The following is a 26132-nucleotide window of genomic DNA, read 5'->3' as shown; positions in this document are numbered from 1 at the left end:
TTAGTGACAGGTATGTTCAAGTAAGCCAGATATGAGCAGATGCTGTGCAATTATGCTGTATTCAAAATATCACGATAACTAATGAGTCAAGTTTTTGTGCGAAACCTGAACATTTTACATTTACGGCATTTGGCAGACGCCCTTATCCAGAGCGACTTACAACTGAGCAGCGGAGGGTTAAGGGCCTTGCTCAAGGGCCCAGCAGTGGCAGCACGGTGGTAGTGGGATTTAAACCTGTGACCTTCCGTTCCAAAGTCCAATGTCTTAACCACTAAACTACCACCTCCAATAATTTATTTTGTATAAACTTGCCAAATTAGCTAGTGATTTGAATGCGTTATCCGCCACAGTAGGTTTATATATTAATTTCACACCCTGGATAATGGTACATAGATTTATTATTTTCCACATTTATCACACAGATATACTGGTAGTCCTCGAGTTAAGATGGTTCGACTTACGATTTTTCAATCTTACAATGATGATAGCAATATGGAAAAAGAAAATTTTATACATGGTTTTGGTGTTAGGTCTTTTTCAAAGATCACTTTTCCCTTTTTAGCGGCGTCACTGGACACTAAAACAAAACGTGCCTGGCTCCGCCCTCTACTACACAAAAAGCCTTTGTTGTGTAGTAGAGGGTGTGCTTAATCGTCTGCTTCTTAACGATTAGTTTAATTGTTGTGTTTTAATGCTTATTTTATTTCTCTTCTGTTTACAGTTCTTACGATTTACTTCTTTCTTTTATGATATTGTATATTTTACTACTTTTATGTGAATTACAATTTTATTACTATTTTGTACTTTGCACTTTGATTAAATGATTGATTGATTGTACACATGAAAACTGTCTCATGTGTATATGCTGTCAAATTTATACATTATGGTAGTGTAAATTGCTCAGTTGTGTACAAATTATGTATACATTTACTATACTTATTAATTATAAGTATAGTATACATTTATACATATATTATGCAATAAGGTATATTATACAATTATATAAATTAACATAATGTATAAATTAACAAATTACAGTATTCTAGCCCATATGGATCACCATTCTTTAAGACTTCTGGGTAGGCTAGTTTATAGTCTGTGTTAAACTGCTCATTGAAAATTGACACTGTAACTGATATGTGAAAAAGAAAAAGAATTTAAATACATTTTTTGCAATATTGGTCGACTAGTAAAATTAGTATTCTTCTATATCTAAGTATCTTGTCAGATCCTGCCATAAAGCGTTTATCACAAGCTGTGTGTGCAAGTGTGTGTGACTCCACAGTCCACCGAGGAGGCACTGGAGAGCTGTTTACACGCTGATATGATCATTGAGCCACAGTTTCCTGCTCTTTTTACCCACTGTGACCATCAGTACACCATGTGTGAACCTGGTCCTCCCATTAATCATTCTTTCTCAGCTACTGCACTTCATCCATCAGAAAGTTTAGGGAAGATAAATCAAGATAACTCAACACCAGTAATCCTTTTTTTCCTTTCACAGTTTCGCTATAAGAGGCGTGTGTACACACAGACCCACCTGGATGACAAGCAGCTGGCCAAATTGCATACCAAGGTAGGATATGAGATTCACTCTTCTTTCATTCTGCTTTGGAAGCTGTGGATTTCTTCAACACAGGGTGTACTCTTTTGCTACAAGTTTGTGAAGTGTGTGTTAAGATTTAAGGGGAGCTCTCTCAGGTATAAGACATTGCAGAAATCCCAGGCAGTTTGCTTTGGTCTTTTTTGGGTAACTTCTATAATGGTTCTGTTTCTGCTATACACTTTTTGAACTCAAAAAAGACGTTAGCTGTAATTGCATTGATTGGTAAATACAGCAAGTGGAACAAAAAACAAAATTGTTCACTATTCCTTCCTTATCTGATTCAAATGGTTAAGAATCTTAATCTAAAACTCATCTAACCTGAAGAGTGTGAGTCACATTGTAATGAGTCAAGTGAAATGACTCATTAACCTATTAAATAAAAATCAATGCTGGACAAATAGCAATTTCAGCACCACCATTATCTCTTCTGCTATCTCCCATGGGTTTTATATCCATTTATTCTTGTTTTCTAATGGACTAAAAGTATTTCCCTATGTACTTTTTTCCTCTGTAAGAATTGTAGGTTCCCCATGCGCTTAGAAATTTATTGCTGATGCTTTACTTTGCTCATTTTGCTGATAGGCGACAGGTTTATGAATCCAAATAATAACAGAAGGGAATAATAGAAGCTATGAGTGGGAACTAATAAGCACAGAAGTGACTCACGGGCAAATAAATAGTTGCATGCATACCGTAGATTCAGGAAAAAAACCTAAAAGGAAAAAAAATAATTGCAATAATTTTTTTTATAAAATTACATTCTTTTAAAATGTATTTATTTTATTTTTTTACCATTAATTTAGGTAAAAAATGTGGTAGAGTCTTAGAGTTGTAAATATAATTGACTATCTATCTATCTATCTATCTATCTATCTATCTATCTATCTATCTATCTATCTATCTATCTATCTATCTATCTATATATATATATATGTGTATATATATATATATATATATATATATATATATATATATATATATATAAACATAAAACAATATTGGTCTCACAGAAAAGTTGACTGTGACATAATTTATCCACATAATATAGATTTTATATCAGAATTTTGTTAAGCCCGAATATGCAGAACTTGGAATCAGAGCACCTGAGCTCATGTTCTAGAGCAGTTTAATTGGAAACATTGAGGTGATTATAAGCGCTGTGTCAGATGCCAGAGGCAGGTACAAACAAGATCATTTCTACATTTTATTTTCAGCGCTTTATTGCAGAAATCCTGCACAGCCTGTTGTGGTTAATGAGACTTTGTTGGTGTAATGAAAGGCTGTGTGAGCTATTGACAGGTTATGAGTTCAATTCTCAGGATGATTAGAGAATAATATGAGGATGGATGAGAGGATGATAAGCCTTTGGGTTCTTCCTATTCTTCAATAGACTTTGGATTTATTTATCCTTACTTAACTTGTGTGCAAATTGTCACTTGTATTTAGGATAAAACCACATGAAAAAAAGCTTGTGACCATCTACCCCATCTTTCCTTACATGAGGGGGTCATGTGGTCAGTACTAAATCATTTAATCCTAATGCAGACATTAAAATGTGTTAATTTATTAATCCACTCCGCACTTCCGGTTTATGGCGCACAGTTCCAGGTTAGCGGCACAGACTTCCGGGTCATCCTGCCATTTTTCCCGCGCCACCCATTATTTAACGACACAAAGGACAAATACTCGGGGCTAGATTATCTCACTGGCTCCCTAAATCCCTGAGATTACTCTTGCCACCCTGCCTGTTCTGGTTCCTGACCCTGGAATATACTCTGACAGTATAATCTGGCCTATCCTCATCCCCCTCTAACACATACTCCTCGCAGCTACTTGTGAGGACCTTCCAATTATTTCTCAGTAACTAAAAATGTGGTCTTTCTCAGAGGGATTAACCACATGCCACCACAAGGGAAAAAAGCAGATATGGATATCTTTGTTTTGTTAAAATTAATTACTATAAAAGTCTTGCCTACACACATACATCGTTATTGTAGCCTTTTCTGACCAGCATTTGGATGAAGTAGAAGCATAGCCATGTGGCACTGCATACCTTTCTTCACAGCAAGATGATAGACAGCAAGAGAAGTAGAGAAATAGAGCATGTAGAGCACCACACACACACACACACACACACACACACACACACACACATTTGTTTTGTGTGCTGGAAGTTGCGTGAAGCATACCTTCTGTTTCACACTTCAGTACAATACAGTGTGTTGTGAATTAAAGTGCCAGAGCTATTTTACTATAGAACTTATAGAAATCAAGCCTGGCACTAATCCTCTCCATATTAGCCAGACAAAGTGAAAGAGGCCAGTAAGTTTTGATCCAGTCTTGTACCTTCTGTGCAGGTCATTTTAATTTCCAAGTCAGGCATAACATGTTAGGGGTGATTTAAAATGCTTGCAAAGTACTACTACTAACACTGCTTCTACTTTTACTACTACTACTACTACTACTACTACTTAGATTATTAAAATTGTTACTTCTACAATTCTACTAGTACTACTTGCATCCCTACTACTGCTATATACACGATTAGAACTGCTACTTATACTACTTACAACACTACTAGTACTAAAATCGCTACTTCTGCTACTTACACTATTACAACTGCTACTACTTCTACTACACTTACTTCTACTTCTACTAGTACTTACATACCTGTGACTGCTCCTTACAGGCTGATTACTACTTCTTCTACTTTGCAAAGTCTAATGCTACCTATAGTACAGTGCTACATTTACTACAGAGCTTCTACTGCTATTAGAAGTTGCACATTGACATGCTTGCAGTTTACTACTATCTTTAATCGTGCTCTCACCTTCAGGTGCTACAGAATGTTCAGAATGCTGCTGCTTGTGTAGTTCATAAGCCAGATTTTACTGAGAGATCATGTTCATGCCCTTCTATGACTCATGAGGATCAAAAAAACTCTGCTGTATTTCTTTTAGTTTGGAGTTAGTTCTTCTTTACTCGAACAGACTAGCGCCTGTACTGTACAAGCAGGATACGTCTCAAGTCTTTTACATGAATCTCTACAGACACTGTTTGCTCTTAAAGATAAGAGCATCTGCCAAATGATGAAATGTCTGCTTGGTTTGTATATGTGTTATGCACAATTTTCCTATATCACTCACTTATTGTTACAAATGCCATCTGTTTGCTTACAAACAAAAAAAACCACCAGCTGTTCAACAGATCACCAGCTTCTTATTTTAAATAAACACATCCGTTTAAATGAACTTGGCACTTCTTTTAGTGATGAACATGCTTTGAATTTTTTAGAATAAGAGTTATATGAAGATATATCAGAATTGTACTGTTTAAGTGATTAGGATTAGACTACAGTCTAAAAATCATTACTGGATGTTAGTTTGGGCTTATTTTCTTAATTCTGATTATACACTGGATATTTCACTGTTTTTCATGATTCAGAATATATCACTCGCCTGCTCATTAAATAAACGTTCAGGTTTGAAGAAATACTTCCGCCTAATCATGAGGATGAGACGCAATGGATATATTAGTTTTGTCTTGAATACACAAAGCTTCTACTTACAAATAATATTAATAATAATAATATTGATATTTATTATATTACTTATAGTTCCCTGGTGGTCTAGTGGTTAGGATGCGGCGCTCTCACCGCTGCGGCCCGGGTTCGATGCCTGGTCAGGGAACCAACCCCAGCCATTAGGATTGCACGTGCCTTAGTGCCTTAGTTAGGAAGGGCATCCAGCGTAAAAATATGTGCCAAATCAAACATGCGGATGATCCGCTGTGGCGACCCCTAATGGGAGAAGCATACAAGGTATGTTACTACTGCTGCTGCTGAAACTACCACTACTACTGCTACTACTAATACTGCCACTGTTACTTCTACTGCTACTACTGCTACTACTACTGCTAATGTTACAACTACTACTACTACTACTACTGCTACTGATACAACCACTACTGCTACTACTACAACCACTACTGCTACTACTACTACTACTACTACTGCTACAACTACCGTATTTTTCGGACTATAAGCCGCTACTTTTTTCCTACGCTTTGAAACCCACGGCTTAAACAACGAAGCGGCTAATTTATGGATTTATTTTGGGTTTTTCCCGGTCTCACAAACTTCAAGACAAAAAACAGCCCCATAACATTAGACCAATGAAATTGCTGAATGGGTTCAGGTGAACCAATGAAACTCTTTATATTAAATCTGATGCGCTCCCACTGAATCGGGCCACACCACATCATAAATATGGATGATGTTCCTCTGATGTTTGACCTGCCGCACACTCAGACTGTCTACATGAAAAAACGCACTTCACCTGTGTATTGAGCTGCACGTCATCGGGAGAAAAGATTCACCGATGGTGATTTTTAAACGCACGACGATGCCAAAATAAAAACTCCTGAGAGAAATAGTTGTGAAAGGAAGGAGGAAGACAGTGAACAATGACTTTCTTGGTAGGCTACTGTTTAGATACAAGCCGTGTAACTGTCTTTCATTAAAGCCTGTGTAAAGCTCATTAGTTTCAGTGTAGACACCTGCGGTGCTAATGCTGGTTTTTGATTTTTCTGTCAGAATTTGTCAGACTAAGTTTTCAAAAATATTTTGCCTTTAAAATGCAGAGGAAATAGGGACATGCTGATTATGCAGATTGCATATGGTGTTTGATCTGAGAGGTTTTATGCCATTTACCTGTTCAGCAGTGAATGTGGTATAAACTATTGTATATTATGGGACAGTGAGTGGATTCCCATAGTCGGATAGATGTCACCATTTTTAGATTCACTTCACAGTGGGAGATTTGTGACTTCATATTTGGCTGATTGCGGTAAACAAATTTCAGTGCAGTGAGAAGGTCAAAATAGAAAGGAATGTATGATAGAATACATTCAAGCAAGATTCAAATAAACACGATATATATATATATATATATATATATATATATATATATATATATATATATATATATATATATTTCAAATAAAAACATTATCTTTAGTTTAAAATGAATCAAGTAAAGCGACTGCATTTGGGTTAAATGGAAACTCATTTAAATGAGATTTGTTAAGGAATCTTTGCTTTAAATGTGCTGATTAGAGATTAGAGTACAGAGATGAGCTTTTCTAGCATGTATGTATCAGACAGTGTGTAAAAGCAGGGCTGCTTATAGACCAAGTGAACGCTTGCTTCTCTTGCAATACGTGCACTGTCTACAAAGTGGGGTCTCCAGAAATAAGTGTGTGTGTGTGTGTGTGTGTGTGTGTGTGTGTGAGAGAGAGAGTTCGAAGCTTGAGTTTTCTCTGATTTACCTATCCAGCATAGCTCTCGTCTCTAGTGTCTATCTCAGGCTGTCTTTCTAGTCGCCTTTGCCTCTATGTCCAGCTAAATCTGTGAATCTGTCTCTGCCTCTCATTCTCTCTCTTTATGTCTGTGTAGTACAGTATGAGTGATAGCAAAAATCCATTACTACCAGCCCGTTACCACAGTATGAGTCATCCCATTGACTGCTCATGAGCGAGGGAGAGAGAGAGAGAGAGAGAGAGAGAGAGAGAGAGAGAGAATAAAATAAAGCGATTTCCGCTTATGGTTTTGTAAGGCGTACCTGTTGACCCATTAAAAATGTTTATTACAATATGTAATGCGGGACATCAGAAAGCTTTATGTGCTCAGATCAGTTTTCTTGATGTCTCTGGCCAATCTTTTAATCCTAGTTGAATTACAGAGTTCAAGAGGAATCAGAGTGTTACAATCAGTTTTTTTCTGGTAACTGTAAGCGGGAAAAAGTATTTTCCCATAAAGGTCAATGATATGTAGTGTTATGCACCACCAACAATTTTGTCAGTATAGAAATTAAAAAAGGCTCACACAGTACAAAATATCCCTATTTCTAATTTTGCATGAAGTGGAAGAAAGATGGATGCTATTGTACATTAACGTGAACGAATATTAATAAGTAATAAAACAGCTACCAAAGCAAATTCTACTGAGCTACTCAAAAATAAATTATAATAATAATTCTATATTAATAATAATAATAATCCTGATATTCTTTTCCTTCCCCTGTATTCTGCTTGCAATTCAGATGGCCTATGACAGTAAACAGTGTCTTGAAAAGAACTATGGCCACAGTCTTGTGTGGGTGAAGATTCAAACCGGTCTCAACATCTAACACTCATTTTTTTGTTTATATACAAACAATTGCAGGAGTTGCAAAGACCTACAAGTAGATCTTTACGTTTATACTGTATATATTATATTATATTATATTATATTATATTATATTATATTATATTATATTATATTATATTATATTATATTATATTATATCAAAGATGAACCAAATATCAATATCCTCCAAGCTGATCAGCCAATTTTAAATTTGCGATTTTTATTTATAAGTGCAGCTTAAAGAAATGCTTTGAAGTCACAATTAATAAATGCTTCCTGATACTGGTTCACTAGGTCACAGACTACAAGCAGCATCAGTCTGAAATCTCTGTTAGCAAGGTAATATAACAATGTGCTTAATAAATCAGTGTTCTCAGATAATCCTGATGGGATTGTGCATTTCTGAATGAACCACCTCTCACCATGGCTATTTTTCTGTGTTAAATGCATTGCAATAAACAACCACAGAGAGTCCCCTGGACAACAAAAGTAGTGTTTACATATTAAAAGTCTTCTATTCTACCATATTAAGAAGGTAATTTAGTTGATTTAAACCTGGTGACTGGGGAGGCTACTGAAGTATATATAACTTACTGTCATGTTTATGGAAAAAGTTTGAGACAACTTAACAATGTCCATTATAAAAAAGGGAAAAATGTGGAAATAAAGTGATGCATGTGGTTCGCAATAATACTCAGATAAGCCTTTAAACTATGCTTGATAAAAAAATATACCTACATACCAAAATATACCTTACAAATACCTACAACACTACATTACTGAATTGTTGACAGTATGCAGATTGACCATAAACATCAGCAGAAATCACTATTCCTCAGAACAGGTGATATTTTTCAATCATTATAGTATGAGGTTTGGCTCGACTGTGCTCACTAAAGCTTCAGTCCTTGGCATCAGTTCTTGGCTGATGTAGTCTTCAAAGCAAATGTGCCTCATGGCTTGTGCTTTCTCAGATGCTTTCCTGTTCACTGTAGTTGTAAAGAGTGATTATTTGAGTTACAGATCATCTGTTTCATCAACAGGGAGTTTCTTCCCACAGATCTGCCATTACATGGCAAAAAAATGTAATAACTACCCTGGAGACTGTTTTAAAAAAACAACAAAGAAATTATTTCATAATAAATTGCATTTAAAATCCATGTGGCACCATGAGTGCAGTAACGGCAAACAAAATATCGCGATACCCACATGTATATATTTTGTTTGCCGTTACTGCACACCTGGTGCCACATGGATTTTAAATGCAATTTATACAAGATTCATGGCATCTGTTTTCGTTTTGAGTTCATATCCCCGACTGCTAGATATATAGCAGTCATCTTATCTCTGAACATAAACAGTGACAGGAAATGCTAGCATAAGGGAATGGCACTAATGTTACCGTTAATATCCACCTGCTTCCTAGGGGGGAATTTTTGCTGTAAAAATAATTATTATTCAAATAATTATGTGTATAACTTCCGCTGGAAGTAGTAGCAGGGTTGACGGACTTGTGCCGATGGCAGTATGTTCTGTTTATGTGCGGTTTGTTTTTCAGGCGGAAATATGTTAAATGCCATTAAAATGATCAGGAACAGCACGTGCTGTTTGTGGTTGCACTGATAACCAGACAAGGCTTAATTAGTGGATTAAAGAACAGTGCTATATGCATACCTAAAGTTAGAGCTGACTGCACTTGCGAGAGTCGATGACATGCCTGTCTTTTCTTGTCTGACTGCATAATACTCTTTTTCAAATGCAGATTCCAGTGTGTTCTGGTTAAATTATTTAAATTTGTATCATTATAATTCTATAATTATTATTTTATTTTAGAAATATAATTAATATTATAGTATTATTGTTGTTAATTATTTTTGTTATTATTATAACTTTGCTAAGGTTTGCATATGGTGGTGTGTTCTTAATGGCAGATTTCTTAAAAATAATATCCTATTCCTAAAATAAGAAATATCCCTACGAAATCTGGTAGCGATAACCATGCCACCAAGCCATTTACATCATATTCTTTTCCCGTTCTGAATAACTGAACATTAACTGATGTTCTTTTGCATGATTTAAGACATTGCACTGGACTTACACCATATGCTAATTAGATAATAGCAGGAGGAACATATGACATAAGAAGCTAAGATGATAAAAGTGGAGTTAAATCAAATCGTTCATGATTTCTGAGTACATGTTTTACTGAAACCAATTGCTTTCTGATGGAATTTCTCCAATTAAACTTCCAAACTTTGCTTAAGGTGGAATTCAAGTTGCTGGAAAGACTTATGCAATTAACCGAAATGAAACGCTGTTTATCAAATAAATAATGTATCTCTTAAATATGAGACACGTCACATGTGTGTTTGTGTGTGTGTGTGTTTGTGTGGTTATCTTCAGGTTGATGTGCATATTTTTTCCACAGGGAAGAGTGCAGTGTAAAGCTACTGTTACATATCTGCTGCTGCAAAAAAATATATATGTGTGTGTGTGTGTGTGTGTGTGTGTGTGTGTGTGTGTGTGTGTGTGTGTGTGTGTGTGTGTTCATATTTGACAAATCAAATTCTATAGATTTTGGAGCCAAAGTAAAGATACCCCATGTGTGTGTGTGTGTGTGTGTGTGTGTGTGTGTGTGTGTGTGTGTGTGTGTGTGTGTGTGTGTGTGTGTGTGTGTGTGTGTGTGTGATAAAGAGCAATGGTAGTCAGCCAAAGAGAGATGCACCACCCCTTTTATTCGATATGCTATTTAACGGGGAGCTGCTTTGAGCAGTTGCAGATGCAAGAGCATCTGTTACAGTCACTGGGTGTACTGCAGGTGACTACATGTGTGTGTGTGTGTGTGTGTGTGTGTGTGTGTGTGTGTGTGTGTGTGTGTGTGGGTCCCACGAGCGTAGCACTGCTCGGCATCAGTGAAGCACAGCAACACACGCACACACACTGAAAGCACACTGTCATGCACACTGCTCCAGAGAAGCAGAATGAATGAGCATGTGTAGATTTTTGTCAGCCCTGGGCAGTCTATCCAGCCACTCCCTCTCTCCATCTCTCGCTCCATAACCGAGAGCTAACACAAGCCTTTCTCTCCTCCCTCTTTCTCTCTCCCTTTCTGTTGCTGCATCCTAAAGCAACCCCTTCCTCCTGCTGGGGGTGCACAAGAGAGCCCGGGACTCCACACAGACAAGAAGTCAGTGACAGAGAGAGTTAGAGAGAGACAGAAGAAGGGAGGTGAGAGAGGGAGACAGAGGTGAACTGGACAGGGCAGGGGGGGCATAGGAGAGAAGGCATATGGAGGATGGGATGAGATGAGATGGGGGGAGCACTCGGACGGAAAAACAGCCGAGAGTGGAAGGCGCATAAGGACAGCAAGAAGTCCAAAATCAACAGTAAGGTATCCATGCAATTGTCTCTCGCCTTCTTTTCTCTTTTTCTCTGCTTGCTTCCTCTCTGCATGTATGTTTGCTGCACCCCAGTCCTACTGTGTGTTTGTGTGTGTGTGTGTGTGTGTGTGTGTGGAATATCAATGTGAGAAAGTCAGGGCAGTTTCTACTTAAATTCCACCATACTATTGGAAGATGCACACACACACACACACACACACACACACACACACACACACACACACACACACACACAGTCTATTTCACCACACTTTCTTTCGCACCTTCCATGACACCTCTCTAAACACTTTCTCTGTCTTACTGTCCATGTGAAGCCCCCCGCACTGATGTTTGGATCGCAGGCTGAGCTGAAGTGTTAATTCAGTGTAAGGCAGTGTGAGAGGGCAATGCCACTCCAGGAAAAAAAAGTTTCTTCATGCTGCATTCTTATATTGCTTTCACTCACTCTGCCGCTGCTGCCTTTTTCACTCTGTCTTCCCTTTAATGACTTATTCTCTTTGTTGTAAATCTGTGAATCTGTGTGTGTGTGTGTGTGTGTGTGTGTGTGTGTGTGTGTGTGTGTGTGTGTGTGTGACTATGTGTGTCTATGTGTGTCTATGTGTATGTGTGTGCATGCAGGACTAGTAGGAGATGTTCAGTGGATTGACGCAGCTTAATGGTTTAAATAGAGGTGTCTGTATCTGTGTGTGTGTGTGTGTGTGTGTGTGTGTGTGTGTGTGTGTGTGTGTGTATGTGTATGTGTGTGTGTTTGCGCGCAAAGGACCCTGAGTACATGTGTTTAATGGATTGATGCAGCATAGTGGTACAAATAGAGGTGTGTGTGTGTGTGTGTGTGTGTGTGTGTGTGTGTGTGTGTGTGTGTCTTTATGTCGGTCACATGGGTGGTTATGTCTTTCAGCTGGAATTCCCCACTGTATCAAGCCTGATGGAGCTCAGCCTGATCACACCTCCACATATAGTGCTGCTTAGTTCATATGACCCTACAGTATATACTCTAAATGTGGATATACTGTATATTGTATAGGAGACCGGGGCTTTTTAACCTCTTTTTACTGCATTTGGATTGCATATATATATCCACATACTAAAAAAACTCTTTTCATTAAACATACATGTAGATATAAAAAAAAGTGTAATGGCAGGTGCTGAGCTCTGGGGTTTTCCTTTCAAACTACCTTTAAATGTGATTCTTTTCTATAAGTATTTAAAAAGTTGTGTTTGCTAGATTGGTAATACATTAAGAGCTTTCTTGCCAGATAACTGCCCAAGCAAAGCATGTTAGCAAGTATTTGTGTTGTAAATAAACATCTACTGACTTGTGTGGCCCAGTGGTAGAGTGCCTAGATCAAACTTGAGCTCAAGTTGAAGTCTGTGTGGACTTACTCATATTATCCCCCATATCCCCAGGTTTTCCAGTTTCTTAAAAATCTCAAACCCTTTCAGTAGGTGAATTGGGTACTCCAAATTCCCACTCGGTATAAAAGTGTATATGCATGGTGCCCAGCAGTAAACCGGAGTCCCATCCAAGATATTTTTCCACCTTACACACAGTGTTCCAGGAAAAGACTGTACTACCACCCTGACCATGATATACGAGGTGGTACCAAAACGTTTCGAGACAAGCTCACTTTACAAGAATTTATTTATCTACGTTTACACACTACCACCTTCAGAATAGTCCCCTTGCAGAGCAATACATCACACCATGTTCCTACTACTTCTGGAATGTGTCCTGAAAGTTTTCTTTTTGAGGCGTTTCATGCTGGATCTCTGCAATGGTGTCAAAATGGCGACCTTCGAAGAGGGCGAAATCCGCAAGAGCCACATCTGGCGAGTAGGGTGGGTGGCTCATGTAGGAAGTGAGATCATGGTGTTTCCGGCGAGAAACTCACGTGTGAGGAGAGCCCAGTGACAGGGTCAGAATTGTGTCGTTGTCCCTATGGACACAGGAAAATGTCTTTTGGCACACTGACTTATGACTTATGAAACTTTCGATACCAACGTTAGGGTTACAGACTCGTACAGAAGACACTTCTTTAATACATTAATGGCTATTATTCGAATCTGATGAGACACAATTCACTATTCGATGACTATAAGATATAAGATATAGGAGATCATTTTAGCTTATTTTGCCATTAGTAAGATCACAATGCAGACTTAAGGGTTATTGTTCCCACAATAATTGTTAAACATATGCACAAGAAAAAGACTCCATATTCCTTCAATCGAACATCTGCCTTATAGTGCTGCATTACAATAAAATATATTAGGAAATATTCAGTTTTAATTTGTTCGTTTATCAAATTCTTAAAAGCGAAACCATTTTTTTAATCGACTCCTCTTCTTTGCCACTTCCCCCCAGGGCTGCTATTGCACTACAGTAACAGCTCCTAGCTCAGATACATGCAACCATGATTTGACAGCATGTTGGCTTTTCCATTCATCCCTTGGTTGAGAATAAGTCGTTGCAGGTTATTCATTTCAGAGTAGGTGGAATTTCTACAATTTGTCATTATAGTTGGCTTTTTCAGCTGTTCAGTGCCAGAATGTCTTCTGCTATCTCTGATTGATCGAGAACACGGTTTTATCTTTATGCATCACTGGGGATTTTCCATCAGTAGAGTTATGTAAATTTGACTTTATCTACCATTCAGAGATGTGAGAGATTTTTTTGGTGAATCTCAAGCACTGTTTTGCTGGATATTGTGTAAAGCAGTCAAGCAGTTTCATCGACTGAATTTGCAGCGATGCCTACTGGAAAGATTGCCAACTATTTTCAAGGATCCCAATTTATAAACCAAGTTTCACACAATGCTTTATTAAAATCTTTTTTGGAGATGGTCTTATAACCCTTTACAGATTGTTAAGCAGTATCAGTTGCTTGTTTAGAGTTATGGCATTATGATGCCAATTCTTTTTGGATTATGTAAACACATTCCTGGATGCTCCAGAACACTAAATTGCCAAAGACTTTATCCATCCCGAGGCATTCTGAGGTTGCGCCAGCTCCAGTCACATTCCACCTCATGAAGATTATGGGCCTTTAAGGAAGTAGATGCCGACCCCGCAAACATCTAGAGACGTACCAGCGCCATTTGGATCCCACTTGATGTGGAGTTTGGACATTGGACCGCTTTAAGTATTAAAGGCTTTGGCATGGAGAAGCTGGTGTTGGATTTATGATGATCCTAGATGTTGAGCTATTTTATAAGTTGATCAGTAGCTCCTGGTTCCATAATCTTAAATGACTGTATAAGACTGTAGAAAGAACATTACTTATAATCACACACCAGTGCTCATGTTAGTTCTCACTCTCCAGTGTTGTGTATTGTTTAAAGACTATAATCACACTCTGATGTCACCCAAATGAGGATGGTTCCCCTTTTGAGTCTGGTTCCTCTCAAAGTTTCTTCCTCATAACATCTAAGGGAGTTTTTCCTTGCCACAGTCCCATGGCTGCTCATCAGGGATAAATAAACATCATTCACCTTTTCTGTTAAATTCTGTAAAGCTGCTTCGAGACAATGTCCGTTGTGAAAAGCGCTATAGAAAAAAACATGACTGAAATAAATTCAACTTGACTCTAATTTAATATTTACACTCCTTGATCATGACCTAATCTTGTTTATTCCATTCTAGACATCTGGCTTCTAATTACCCTCATAATAGTTGTGGACGTCAGATTTACAAACTATTTACAGAACGTTATTCTTTCTTTTTATTGCTTTCTGCAGCAGAAATCCATGTCTCGGTTTTACTCAGTTGTTTTTTGTTTGTTAGTGGGCGCTTTTTGGGCGATAATCTTCCTGAACTATGTGTGATTTCTGGTGCTTGCTCAAATCTGTACTGACAAGGGAGAAGCTTCTAACAGTATTATTGCCATTTCATTAGGCGTGTATTCAAAAGTCGCATAACCTACAATGTTGAATGCAAAAAACAAACAATCGGACAAAACTCTGTAGTTAATTGTATTTTATTTTAACCTCTAATCATTGTATAGGCTGCCATCAAAAGAAGTTGCTTGTGGTAATTTTTTTATTTATTTCATTGTTATTTATTTATTTGGGTTTATTTTAGTCAATTTGGTCAATGCAGCTAAGGTAAGTTTATATAAATCTTAACTCTTATTAATTCAAGTTTGATCACCATCATGATATTTGTTTCAGTCATGCTCAAACAGTCACCAAATACTAATGAGAATTAATTTACATAATTTACAATATGATAAGTTTATTTATTCAGTCACTGCTTTATCCTGGTCACGGTCATGATGGATGTGATAACAGACAGCATGTCCCTGGATGTGAAGTCACATGTCACATTCACCCGATCCATTAAATCCTAGAGGGGATTTTATTGTAGCCAGTCAGCCTAACTGTATGTTTATGGGAGATGGGAGGAACCTCGGGAACTTAGAGGAAACCCAGACACATATAGTGGAGAATTTATGAAACTCCACAGAGACAGGGAAAACTAAGAACGGAGAGGGTGGACAAGTGACAAGGATTTGTAAACATAATGACATACAGAAGTGAAAAATAGACGTGTACAAATGTTATAACAGGTCGGTTGCTTTCCCTGTAATACTTCATTTGACAGTTTTTTGTCCCAGTGTGTTCAGTTCTAATCTAGAATCTATCTAGAATAGCCTTTATTTGTCGCATATACATTACAGCACAGTGAAATTTGTTCTTTGCATATCCCAGTTTTGCTTGGAAACTGGGGTCAGAGCGCAGGGTCAGCCATGATACGGCACCTCTGGAGCACAGAGGGTTAAGGGCCTTGCTCAAGAGCCCAAGAGTGGCAGCTTGGCGATACCGGGGCTTGACCTTCTGATCAGTAATCCAGCGCCTTAACCACTGGAGCTAATCGTACTGTATATATTAAGTTATAAAGAAATTTAGACAAAGATCATGAAAAGAAAACACACTGTTATAAAAAATCTAAGATTACGATTTTAGTCATAGCAGTAGGACAATAAAGTCATAATATTTTAAGGAAAAAAAGTCAAACATAAAAATAAAGTCTTAATATTTTAAGACAAAAGTCATAAATGAGAATAAAGTCATAATATTTTGAGAAAACTCATACTTATGACAATAAAGTCATAATTCAAAAAAGTTAAACTTATGACAATAAAGTCGTAATATATAAAAAAAAAGTCAAACTTAAATCAAACTAGTCAAAATAGTTGTAATATTTTGAGAAAAAATGTCAAACATGAAAATAACGTTGTAATATTTAGAAAAAAGTCATATTAATGAGAGGTTTTTGACGCAGATGTACACATCGATATTCTTCGAGTCAATGGTTGCCAATTTCTTAAATGTCTGTCTAATTTTTTATTCTGAATAAATAAAGTTTTCTACATAACCGCTGCAGTGTCCATTTACTAAGTACAACTCTGATGCTGATGTGCCAAAAGACACATAATTTTTTCATATTGCTAAATGCGAATGTAAAATAGGATTTAACTAAATCCTCTATATATAAATTTTATGCAAATCAGCAAAACATTTTTTGCAATTTTGTGATTTTTCTCAAAATATTACCTCTTTATTCCTATATTCCATTTTCACTTTGTTCTCGTAATTTCGACTTTATTCTCAAAATATTTCGACTTTATTCTCGTGTTGTTACAACGTTATTCTCGTAATTTTCATTTTAATCTTGAAATATTCTTCATATTGATATTTTAAGACCCGTAATCTTAAATATACATTTTTTTAAACGTGACTAAAACACCTTTGTAGAAATCTGCTCTGAATATCATGAACAAACATTTTAGGGCTGTATTTTTTATCAATTGAGTGTAGTCATAGGTTTCGCTATCGGTCTGAAAACCTTCACTCTTACTTGTACATCTTCTCCAATGCTGTGCAGTGAGTATGAGGCAGAGGATGAATGCAAAGAGGCAGCTCAAGTCATTAAATCCTCTTTTCGTTGAGAGCCCACCTTGCCTCCTTGAGGCTGCAAGATTTAGAACACATATTGAGTTTTTAGCATGCACTGTGAAATACTCTTTATTGTTCCAATACAGTGTTGCTGTTTACTTTTACTGCGTAATGGTGAAACAGGGTGAATCAAATTGTCAGGGACCATTTTTTTTTTAATTATACATATCTTATACAAAATATGGTGGGACTGTAATTGCTTTAAAGCTTTTCTGTAGATGAACAGAGTGAGAAAAAGAGAGAGAGAGAGAGAGAGAGAGAGAGAGAGAGAGAGAGAACTGGGAAAGTGCAACATTTGTGTCTCCTGCTCTCTAGGTATGTGTGAATGTGTGCAGGAAATTCCCTAGAGTTGATGCCTTCTAATTTGTGCATCTCTGAATGAAATGAATATTGTAGGTGATAAATCAGGGTCGAGATTTTGCTGTGTGCGCTCGTCTCTGTCTGTGCATTTGATGCACCTTCAAGCACACATGCCGCTGCAGTTCTGTCTCAAATAGTCTTCACTACCGAAACCCTATTAAGACAAATGGATCACTCCAGGAGCCATCAATCAAGCGTTGAGTGAAGCAGTCTACTGGAAAATAGAGCGATAAGTCAGAACTAACCCACCGTGAGGATACAGAAACAGTACGGGAACGCGTCAGCAACTCGAACAAAAACATTGTTCTCCGGGTCATGTGCTGTGTATTACTCAAGATGTTGTGCACAACGTGTCAGATGTTATTATCACTGTTTATCACCTAAGCACAAGATATGCAGTAATTGCTATCAGGATCGTGTATATTACATTGAAAGAAACGTTTTGAGAACTACTCAGCACATGATGGATATGATAAATCATGTTTAATGACCAATCTGAGAGGATCTGCCAACCGAATGCACTGGTAGATTTATTTAAGTGATGTTTCATTAAGAATGTTTGTTTATTCCTGGCGGTGTCAGATCTGTTCATTGGCTGTGTGCTATCAATTATGTCCTGGTTGTGATAAAAATCTGTCTGTTGTGGTCTAAATACATAAAATATTTTGTCAGCAGTTTTCTGGAAAGGGCAAACACTATTTATTGTGTTGGGCAGTCGAGGGTGTACAGCATTGAATACAGTGTTGGGTATGCAGTGTTGGCAGTGCAGTGGGGGTTTACAGGAAATACACTGAAACACTTATGTTTAATGTTTGATCAGTGTTGTGCATTCAGTGTCTGTATCTTTTGAGCAGTGTTGGTTGTACAGTAGTAGTTATGTTTTAAACAGGTGTTTAGGGTTGCTTCATGTACTGTGTTGGGCATGTTTTGAGCAGTGTTGTGTATGATTTAAAGTGTTAAATGTACAGTGTTGGGGTGAAGTGCTTGGTATGTTTCAGTGCAGTGTTGGAGTGAAGTGTTGGTTATGTTTTATACAATGTTGAGTATACAGTATTAAGGTGAAGTATTGGGTATGTTTTATACACTGTTGATTATACAGTGTTAGGATAAAGTGTTGGGTATGTTTTATACAGTGTTGAGTATACAGTGTTAGGATGGAGTGTTGGGTATGTTTTATACAGTGTTAAGTATACAGTGTTGGGGTGGAGTGTTGGGTATGTTTTATACAGTGTTGAGTATACAGTGTTGGGGTGGAGTGTTGGGTCTGTTTTATGCAGTGTTGAGTATACAGTGTTAGGGTGAAGTGTTGGGTATGTTTTATACAGTGTTGAGTATACAGTGTTAGGGTGAAGTGTTGGGTATGCTTTATACAGTATTGAGTATACAGTGGTGGAAAGCAAGTAGAAAGCAAGACAAGGAGACGTGGTGGTGGAATGAGGAAGTGCAGGAGAGCATTAGGGGAAAGAGGTTGGCAAAACAGAAGTGGGATCGACAGAGTGATGAGAAAAGTAGGCAGGAGTACAAGGAGATGCGGCAGCAGGTAAAAACGGATGTGGCGAAAGCCAAGGAAAAGGCATATGAGGAGCTGTATAAGAGGTTGGACACTAAGGAAGGAGAAAACGAGTTATACCGATTGGCCAGGCAGAGGGACCGAGCTGGGAAGGATGTACTGCAAGTTAGAGCAATAAAGGATGGAGAGGGAAATGTGTTGACTAGTGAGGAGAGTGTGTTGAGAAGGTGGAGGGAGTATTTTGAGCAGCTGATGAATGAGGAAAATCACAGAGAGAGAAGGTTGGAGGATGTGGAGTTGGTGAAGCAGGATGTAGATAGGATTAGTAAGGAGGAAGTGAGAGCAGCGATTAAGAGGATGAAGAATGGAAAGTCGGTTGGACCAGATGACATACCGGTAGAGGCGTGAGATGTTTAGGAGAGATGGCAGTGGAGTTTTTAACCAGATTGTTTAACAGGATTCTGGAAGGGGAGAGGATGCCTGAGGAATGGAGAAGGAGTGTGCTGGTACCGATCTTTAAGCATAAGGGAGATGTGCAGACCTGCAGTAACTACAGGGGAATTAAGTTGATCAGTCACACCATGAAGTTATGGGAAAGAGTAGTGGAAGCCAGGCTGAGAGAAGAGGTGACCATCTGTGAGCAACAGTATGGTTTCATGCCGAGGAAGAGCACCACAGATGCCTTATTTGCTTTGAGGATGTTGATGGAGAAGTATAGAGAAGGACAGAAGGAATTGCATTGTGTATTTGTGGATTTAGAGAAAGCGACAACAGAGTGCCAAGAGAGGAGTTGTGGTATTGTATGAGGAAGTCAGGTGTGTCAGAGAAGTATGTAAGGGTGGTGCAGGACATGTATGAGGACAGTGTGACGGCAGTGAAGTGTGCAGTAGGTACGACAGACTGGTTCAGAGTGAAGGTTGGACTGCATCAAGGATCGGCCCTGAGCCCTTTCCTGTTTGCAGTGGTGATGGACAGGTTGACGGACGAGGTCAGACAGGAGTCTCCTGGACTATGATGTTTGCAGATGATATTGTGATTTGTGGTGAGAGTAGAGAGCAGGTTGAGAAGAGCCTGGAGAGGTGGAGATATGCGCTGGAGAGAAGGGGAATGAAAGTCAGTAGGAGTAAGACAGAGTACATGTGTGTGAATGAGAGGGAGGGCAGTGGGTGATGCGGTTGCAGGGAGAAGAGGTGGAGAAGGTGGAGGAGTTCAGGTACCTGGGGTCAACAGTGCAAAGTAATGGAGAGTGTGTTAGAGAAGTAAAGAAAAGAGTGCAGGCAGGGTGGAGTGGGTGGAGAAGAGTGACAGGAGTGATTTGTGATAGTAGGGTATCTGCAAGAATGAAAGGGAAAGTTTATAGGACTGTGGTGAGACCTGTGATGTTGTATGGATTAGAGACAGTGGAATTGAGTAAAAGGCAGGAGGCAGAGCTGGAGGTAGCAGAGCTGAAGATGTTAAGGTTTTCGTTGGGAGTGACGAGGAGGGACAAGATTAGAAATGAGTTTATTAGAGGGACAGCACATGTAGGATGTTTTGGCGACAAGGTGAGGGAGGCGAGATTGAGATGGTTTGGACATGTGCAGAGAAGGGACATGAATTATATTGGTAGAAGAATGTTGAAGATGGAGCCACCAGGTAGGAGGAAAAGAGGAAGGCCAAGGAGGAGGTTCATGGATGTGGTGAGGGAAGACATGCAGGTAGTTGGTGTGAAAGAGGCAGATGTAGAGGACAGGGTGGAATGGAGACGGATGATCCGCTGTGGCGACCCCTAATGGGAGCAGCCGAAAGAAGAAGAAGAAGTATACAGTGGTGGGGTGTTGTGTAGGGTATGTTCTCAACAGTGTTGAGTATACAGTGCTGGGGTGGAGCCTTGGGTATGTTTTTAACATTGTTGTGTATACAGTGTTAGGGTGGAGTGTTGGGTATATTTTATACAGTGTTGAGTATACAGTGTTGGGGTGTTGTGTTGGGTATGTTTTAAACAGTGTTGGAAATACAGTGTTGTGTATACAGTTTGGCTAGACGAACAATGTTTTGTTGATATTTTTACACAGTGTTGGGTCTGCAGTCCAGGCTGGTATAATGGCCAGTGTTCAGCTCAGCAGCTTGTGTTTATCTGTGGCTCAGATGCAGTGCTGAATCAGCCTGTTGTTTTCTTCTTTTTGCCTGGTATCTGATGACTGTTTGCATTCCACTCATACTCATCCGTTTCACTTTGCACATGTATATACAGGCACGTGCAGGTGCGTGCGCACACACACACACACACACACACACACACACACACACACACACACACACACACACACACAGGCACAAAAATATTATTTATCTATCCTATCAATGTTTATATGAAGTGCTGAGGTAAGCAATTGGCCAAATAAGTGGAGAGCATAGAGCTGCTTATAAACATCATTCAGTCGTACATCACCAAAAAAATAAAAAAATTAAATGATTTAAATGCAATGTTTAATACCCCATTAAGGACATGTATAAAAGCATATGCCTTAAAAAAACCCAATCTGTTCATTCTTACAGCAACTACTTTTTCAAGCAAGGTCAATGCTTTAAGAACAGGTACGATTTTAACTTTTATCCTTGGTCACTTTATATTACCTGGCTTGTTTTTTTGTTAGTTAGGTGAGTAAATCTGCAAATGTGTATCTGCCAGATGGGCATCTACATTACCCAAGATCCCATTCCTTCTTGGGTAATGTAGAACACATCAGTATTTGTGCAAGAAAGAAAGAGAAAAAAAGAGAGAGAAAAAAAGAGAGAGAGAGAGAGAAAGAGTTGGCCTGGGCCTTGGGTTGTGTTGTTGTGGTCAGTTGGTCAGTCAGCAGGTTCTGAGGTTCTGTGTGCTGTGTGTGTGTATCAGAGCACACACTCCTCCATCCAGCATGCTGAGAACACACAGAGAGAAAGTTGCTCGCTCTCCAGCTCATGAGGTGAGAGCACTTTTTTCCCTATAGAATCTTGCACACCCCCATTTAAATCTGTTACCTTCATCCTGCATAAATATTGTTCTTGCATGTGTTTAAGAGGCTGAACATTCTGGTGTAAAGTCACCAGACCAATAAAGCACAATAGGTGATTTTATGAAGATATGAAGTGTGCCATATTTCTGATTCAGTACGAACAGTACTGCTGTGTCAGAGGGTTTTTGTTGTTTTTTGTTGTTGTTTTTTTAGGAGCATAGGCTAAATAAACTGCCACTGTATTTTATTGAGATGAATGAGATTTATGCTCACCGTTTATTCCTGTAGGGAATTTTTAGCCAGTGATGTTTTTGGAGTGTGTTTGTTTTTGGTGTGTTGTATTAAGAAGCACAGTGTTAGAATTCCCCATGTGTCAGCACACTGCCCGGGCTGCGATGATATACCACATGACATGAAGAGAACAAGAATGGGAATGCAGTGAGCTACAATAGCAACATCAATCCTGCAGTAATAAACATCTGTATAAATCTACTGATCGCACAGAACCAGAAGCTAATGTGCGACAGAAGAGCGTATTCCCTGAATCTTAACAATGCCATGACTATCTTTAGCTTGGAGTCATTAGAGCAATTTTGGCCCTGCTCTTTGGGTGGGTAGGACGGCGTAGCAGTCTCTTCTGTCAGTCACAGCAACACTAGTCAATCATTGCCACCTGTGAGCTCATATATGCATCATAGGGTAGGCGGTGCTTCCCTCTGAGTGTGTTACATCGTCCTGAGATTCAGACTTTTCTCAGCATTCAACATTTTGCAAATGATAAAATATATCTTCTGGTTTTACTGATGGTTTTGTTTTTAAACATGATAGAAACCCATTAAGCAGCACTCAGGGTCAGCATGCATGCAAATATCACCTTGTGAAATGTGGATGATTTGTATAGCTCGTATGCATGTGACACTAGAGTGTTCTGCACATTAATGGAAATATTGGAAATAGCAATGCGCTCAAACCGAATTGCTGGGATCGGCTCGTGAAAAGGGGGGTTTGGAGGAGCTCGTCCAGCCTGCGCTGCACTCATGGCCAGGTGAGCGATGGCCAAATATTTCTGTTCCCTTTTGCCATCTGGTGTTGGAAGAGAAATAATAGATCAATTTGATTTGTTTATTCCATTATAAATAAGGCTTAGAGTGTGAATTGGAATAGCTGTTAAAAGTTGTGAATGGATAGTATTGGACCATGGGTGAAATAGTACACCTGCTGTGCATTGTGAAAAAAGCCTGGCTTTATCAGTATTAGGTGTCCACCACACCACATTTAGCAAACAGAAAGAAAATGTAAGATTTGGAAGCATACACAGTACAGAGTACATCCACAAGGTTTTTTTACAGTATTTGTACGATTCATTTTGTCTGGTTTCCTCCCCATTCTCAAACATATGCTGCTAAGTGCATAGTCTTTGATGGCTGTGACTATTCTTCCATTCTGGATGTGTTCCTGCCTAGCACTTAATGCTTCTGGTTTAGTCTTTGGATCCATCACAAAACCCTGACGAGGATTGAGCGCTCAAAACTCCACAAAGTAACACTCTGTACAACTGATGAAGAACATATCAAGAGATTTTCCAAGGTTTTATATAAGTATCTCTCTTGATTAATGAAAGGTGGGTGCGTTTGGTGCCAGACAAGCATTTGTAGATATTATAATAATGCTACTTTGCTCATAGTTTGTGTGTGTGTGTGTGTGTGTGTGTGTGTGTGTGTGTGTGTATGTGTATGTGCATGTGCATGTGCATGTGCAAAAAAAAAAGCATCTGTGTAATCAAAAAAGAGTGTAAGTAAAACAGTTGCGGATGAGCCACCAAGGTGAATGATCCGTTACTAGCAGGTAACCATGGCAACTCTTCGCCTCAACAATGAGAGGGGTTAAAAGGTGGTCATTAATCAGAATCTTGTACACATACACACACATATGCTGACAAACATAAACAAACATGCCCCAGCTTCGTAACATGAAATTTCACAGTGCTATAATGTACATATGACAAGAATAAAAGCAACTTTCCCTTTAAAATGCACATAAAAAAACCTTTCTTTCGGCTTCTTCCATTAGGGGTCGCCACAGCGGACCATCCGCATGTTTGCTTTGGCAAGTGTTTTTACGCTGGATGCCCTTCCTAACGCAACCCTCCCCATTTATCCGGGCTTGGGACTGGCACTAAGGCTTGTGCAACCCTAATGGCTGGGGTTGGTTCCCTGACCAGGGATCGAACCCGGGCCGCAGCGATGAGAGCGCCGCATCCTAACCACTAGACCACCAGGGAACCCTTTAAAATATAACAGCATTAAATCAGAATGGGAAAGAATATAGGCATACACCAAAAAACCCCCAAAAAACCCTCACGTAGCTACTTGTTACCTCTCAGTAGTGTTTTGTCCAGTATAAACCATTAGCCTAATGGAAACACATAGTTGAGTTCTCGATATATTGCTGCTATAATTACAAAACCAAGAGCTGAACACTTGAGTTGGGTGCAGGATCCTCACTCTCATCCTACACTGTGCATCTGCATCAGCGTTAGTACACTAAAAGGTCAATGCATGCTTCATTATAGTGGTCAACATTTATATAACTAATGCCACAGCACTGCAAAGCAGCATTTTCTTTCTCCAGAGGTCCTCAGAGAAATCAAACAGAGTTTAAATAATGTAAACCTTCTTTTCTTTATTTGCACAGTATGTTTCGGGATTGTTATCTGCTTAGTAGTGCTGTGTTGTTTGTAAATGAGTCAACTCTTTGAGCTAGCTCTTTGAGATGAACATATGCATGCTTTTTTGTATGGAAAATTCATCAGTATTATGTATTCATGATTCTCAAATATTTTTAATCACAAGCAGCATGACCGTGACTGGAATCTATCTAGCCTGATGTTATCTGATCTCCAACATCTGGGTTGTTTTTGGTGCAGGTAGAGTAAAATGATATAGAGCCTGTGGAAGTGATTAGTTATTAAGATTTTATGTACAGACCTTTCCTGTCTATTTTGACTTGAGCAAGTCATATAGATAGATAGATAGATAGATAGATAGATAGATAGATAGATAGATAGATAGATAGATAGATAGATAGATAGATAGATAGATAGATAGATAGATAGATAGATAGATAGATAGATAGATAGATATTTATAGAATCGCATGGTATCAATCTTAGCCTCCTATTCCTGGAGAGAACTCTAGCAATCAGTTCTGGAGGAGAGCAGATGAACAGAGGAACCTCGTTCATACACCAACAGCTTCAAACTTCTGGCCGACAACACGGTTACCGGTGGAAGCACCAGAAATGTTGGATGTTTACGAGAAATAATGACGCAATTGCGAGAAATAAAGTCACAATCACGGGAAATAAAAACTTGGAATTGCAAGAAAAAAAACAGAATTGCGAAAATAAAAAGTCAGATTTAGGCAAAAAAAAAAAAAAGTTATGTGGTGAAAACGGGCTTCTATACAACATAGAAGACACTGCAGAATAAAAAATGGAGGAACGGGGTGAAAACAGCGAGGGGTGAGGAGAAGATTCAGGCCAAAAAAAATCTCCAGAAATTTTCCAAAGTTTGGGATCAATTTAAACTAAAACATAAAGAAAACTGTTACCTTTTTAAAAGTCATTTGAAATAAATTTTTATATTTTTATTCATATATTTTTTTATTTATATATTTGTATATGCATTTTGATGTAATATAGCAATTAAATTCAGTAAATGGGGTTTTGATTTCACAGATATTTTTGTATTGCAATTTCAGCAATAAAAATGTAAATTTTTCTGAAAAAGGAAACAAATCACTTGGGTTTTTTTAGAGACCCGTCTTATTTTTCTCTCTTTTATTTACTATTGCTGTTTAATAAAGAAAAAGTTCTTCTTGTCCGATTACTCGATTCATCGATGGAATAATCATTAGAATACTTGATTACTAAAATAATCGATAGCTACAGAACCACATTATACATTACTGCACTGGATCCTTATCAGATCATTCAGCCTAAAACGACAAAAAAAAAAAAAAAAAAAAAATCATTTTATGTGGTAAATTTACCATGTAACATGTGTAACATGTAATATTGGAGTTTGCTTGAAACTTTGCAAAAGTCTAAAAACGTTTTCAAGGTCAGGTCAT

The 26132-nt window shown here is 38.4% G+C and overlaps 1 protein-coding gene across 7 annotated transcripts in view; it reads left to right on the top strand.

The window, feature by feature from the left end:
• Positions 1-26132, top strand: part of shank3a (SH3 and multiple ankyrin repeat domains 3a) — a 288699-nt gene that overhangs the window by 122987 nt on the left and 139580 nt on the right. For 5 of the 7 annotated variants that reach the window (XM_046863928.1, XM_046863925.1, XM_046863926.1 and 2 more), the window contains one exon: positions 1505-1576. In XM_046863928.1, the coding sequence (XP_046719884.1) occupies positions 1505-1576 (72 nt within the window). Of the gene's footprint in view, positions 1-1504; positions 1577-11010; positions 11185-26132 lie in introns of those variants that run through there. The other 2 variants (XM_046863932.1, XM_046863930.1) reach the window with 2 other exon arrangements.

Source organism: Silurus meridionalis, chromosome 13 (genome assembly GCF_014805685.1).
Source record: "Silurus meridionalis isolate SWU-2019-XX chromosome 13, ASM1480568v1, whole genome shotgun sequence".
NCBI classification, from domain to species: domain Eukaryota; kingdom Metazoa; phylum Chordata; class Actinopteri; order Siluriformes; family Siluridae; genus Silurus; species Silurus meridionalis.
Note: the sequence above shows the minus strand (reverse complement) of the source record. Positions and strands in the feature narration are given on the sequence as shown.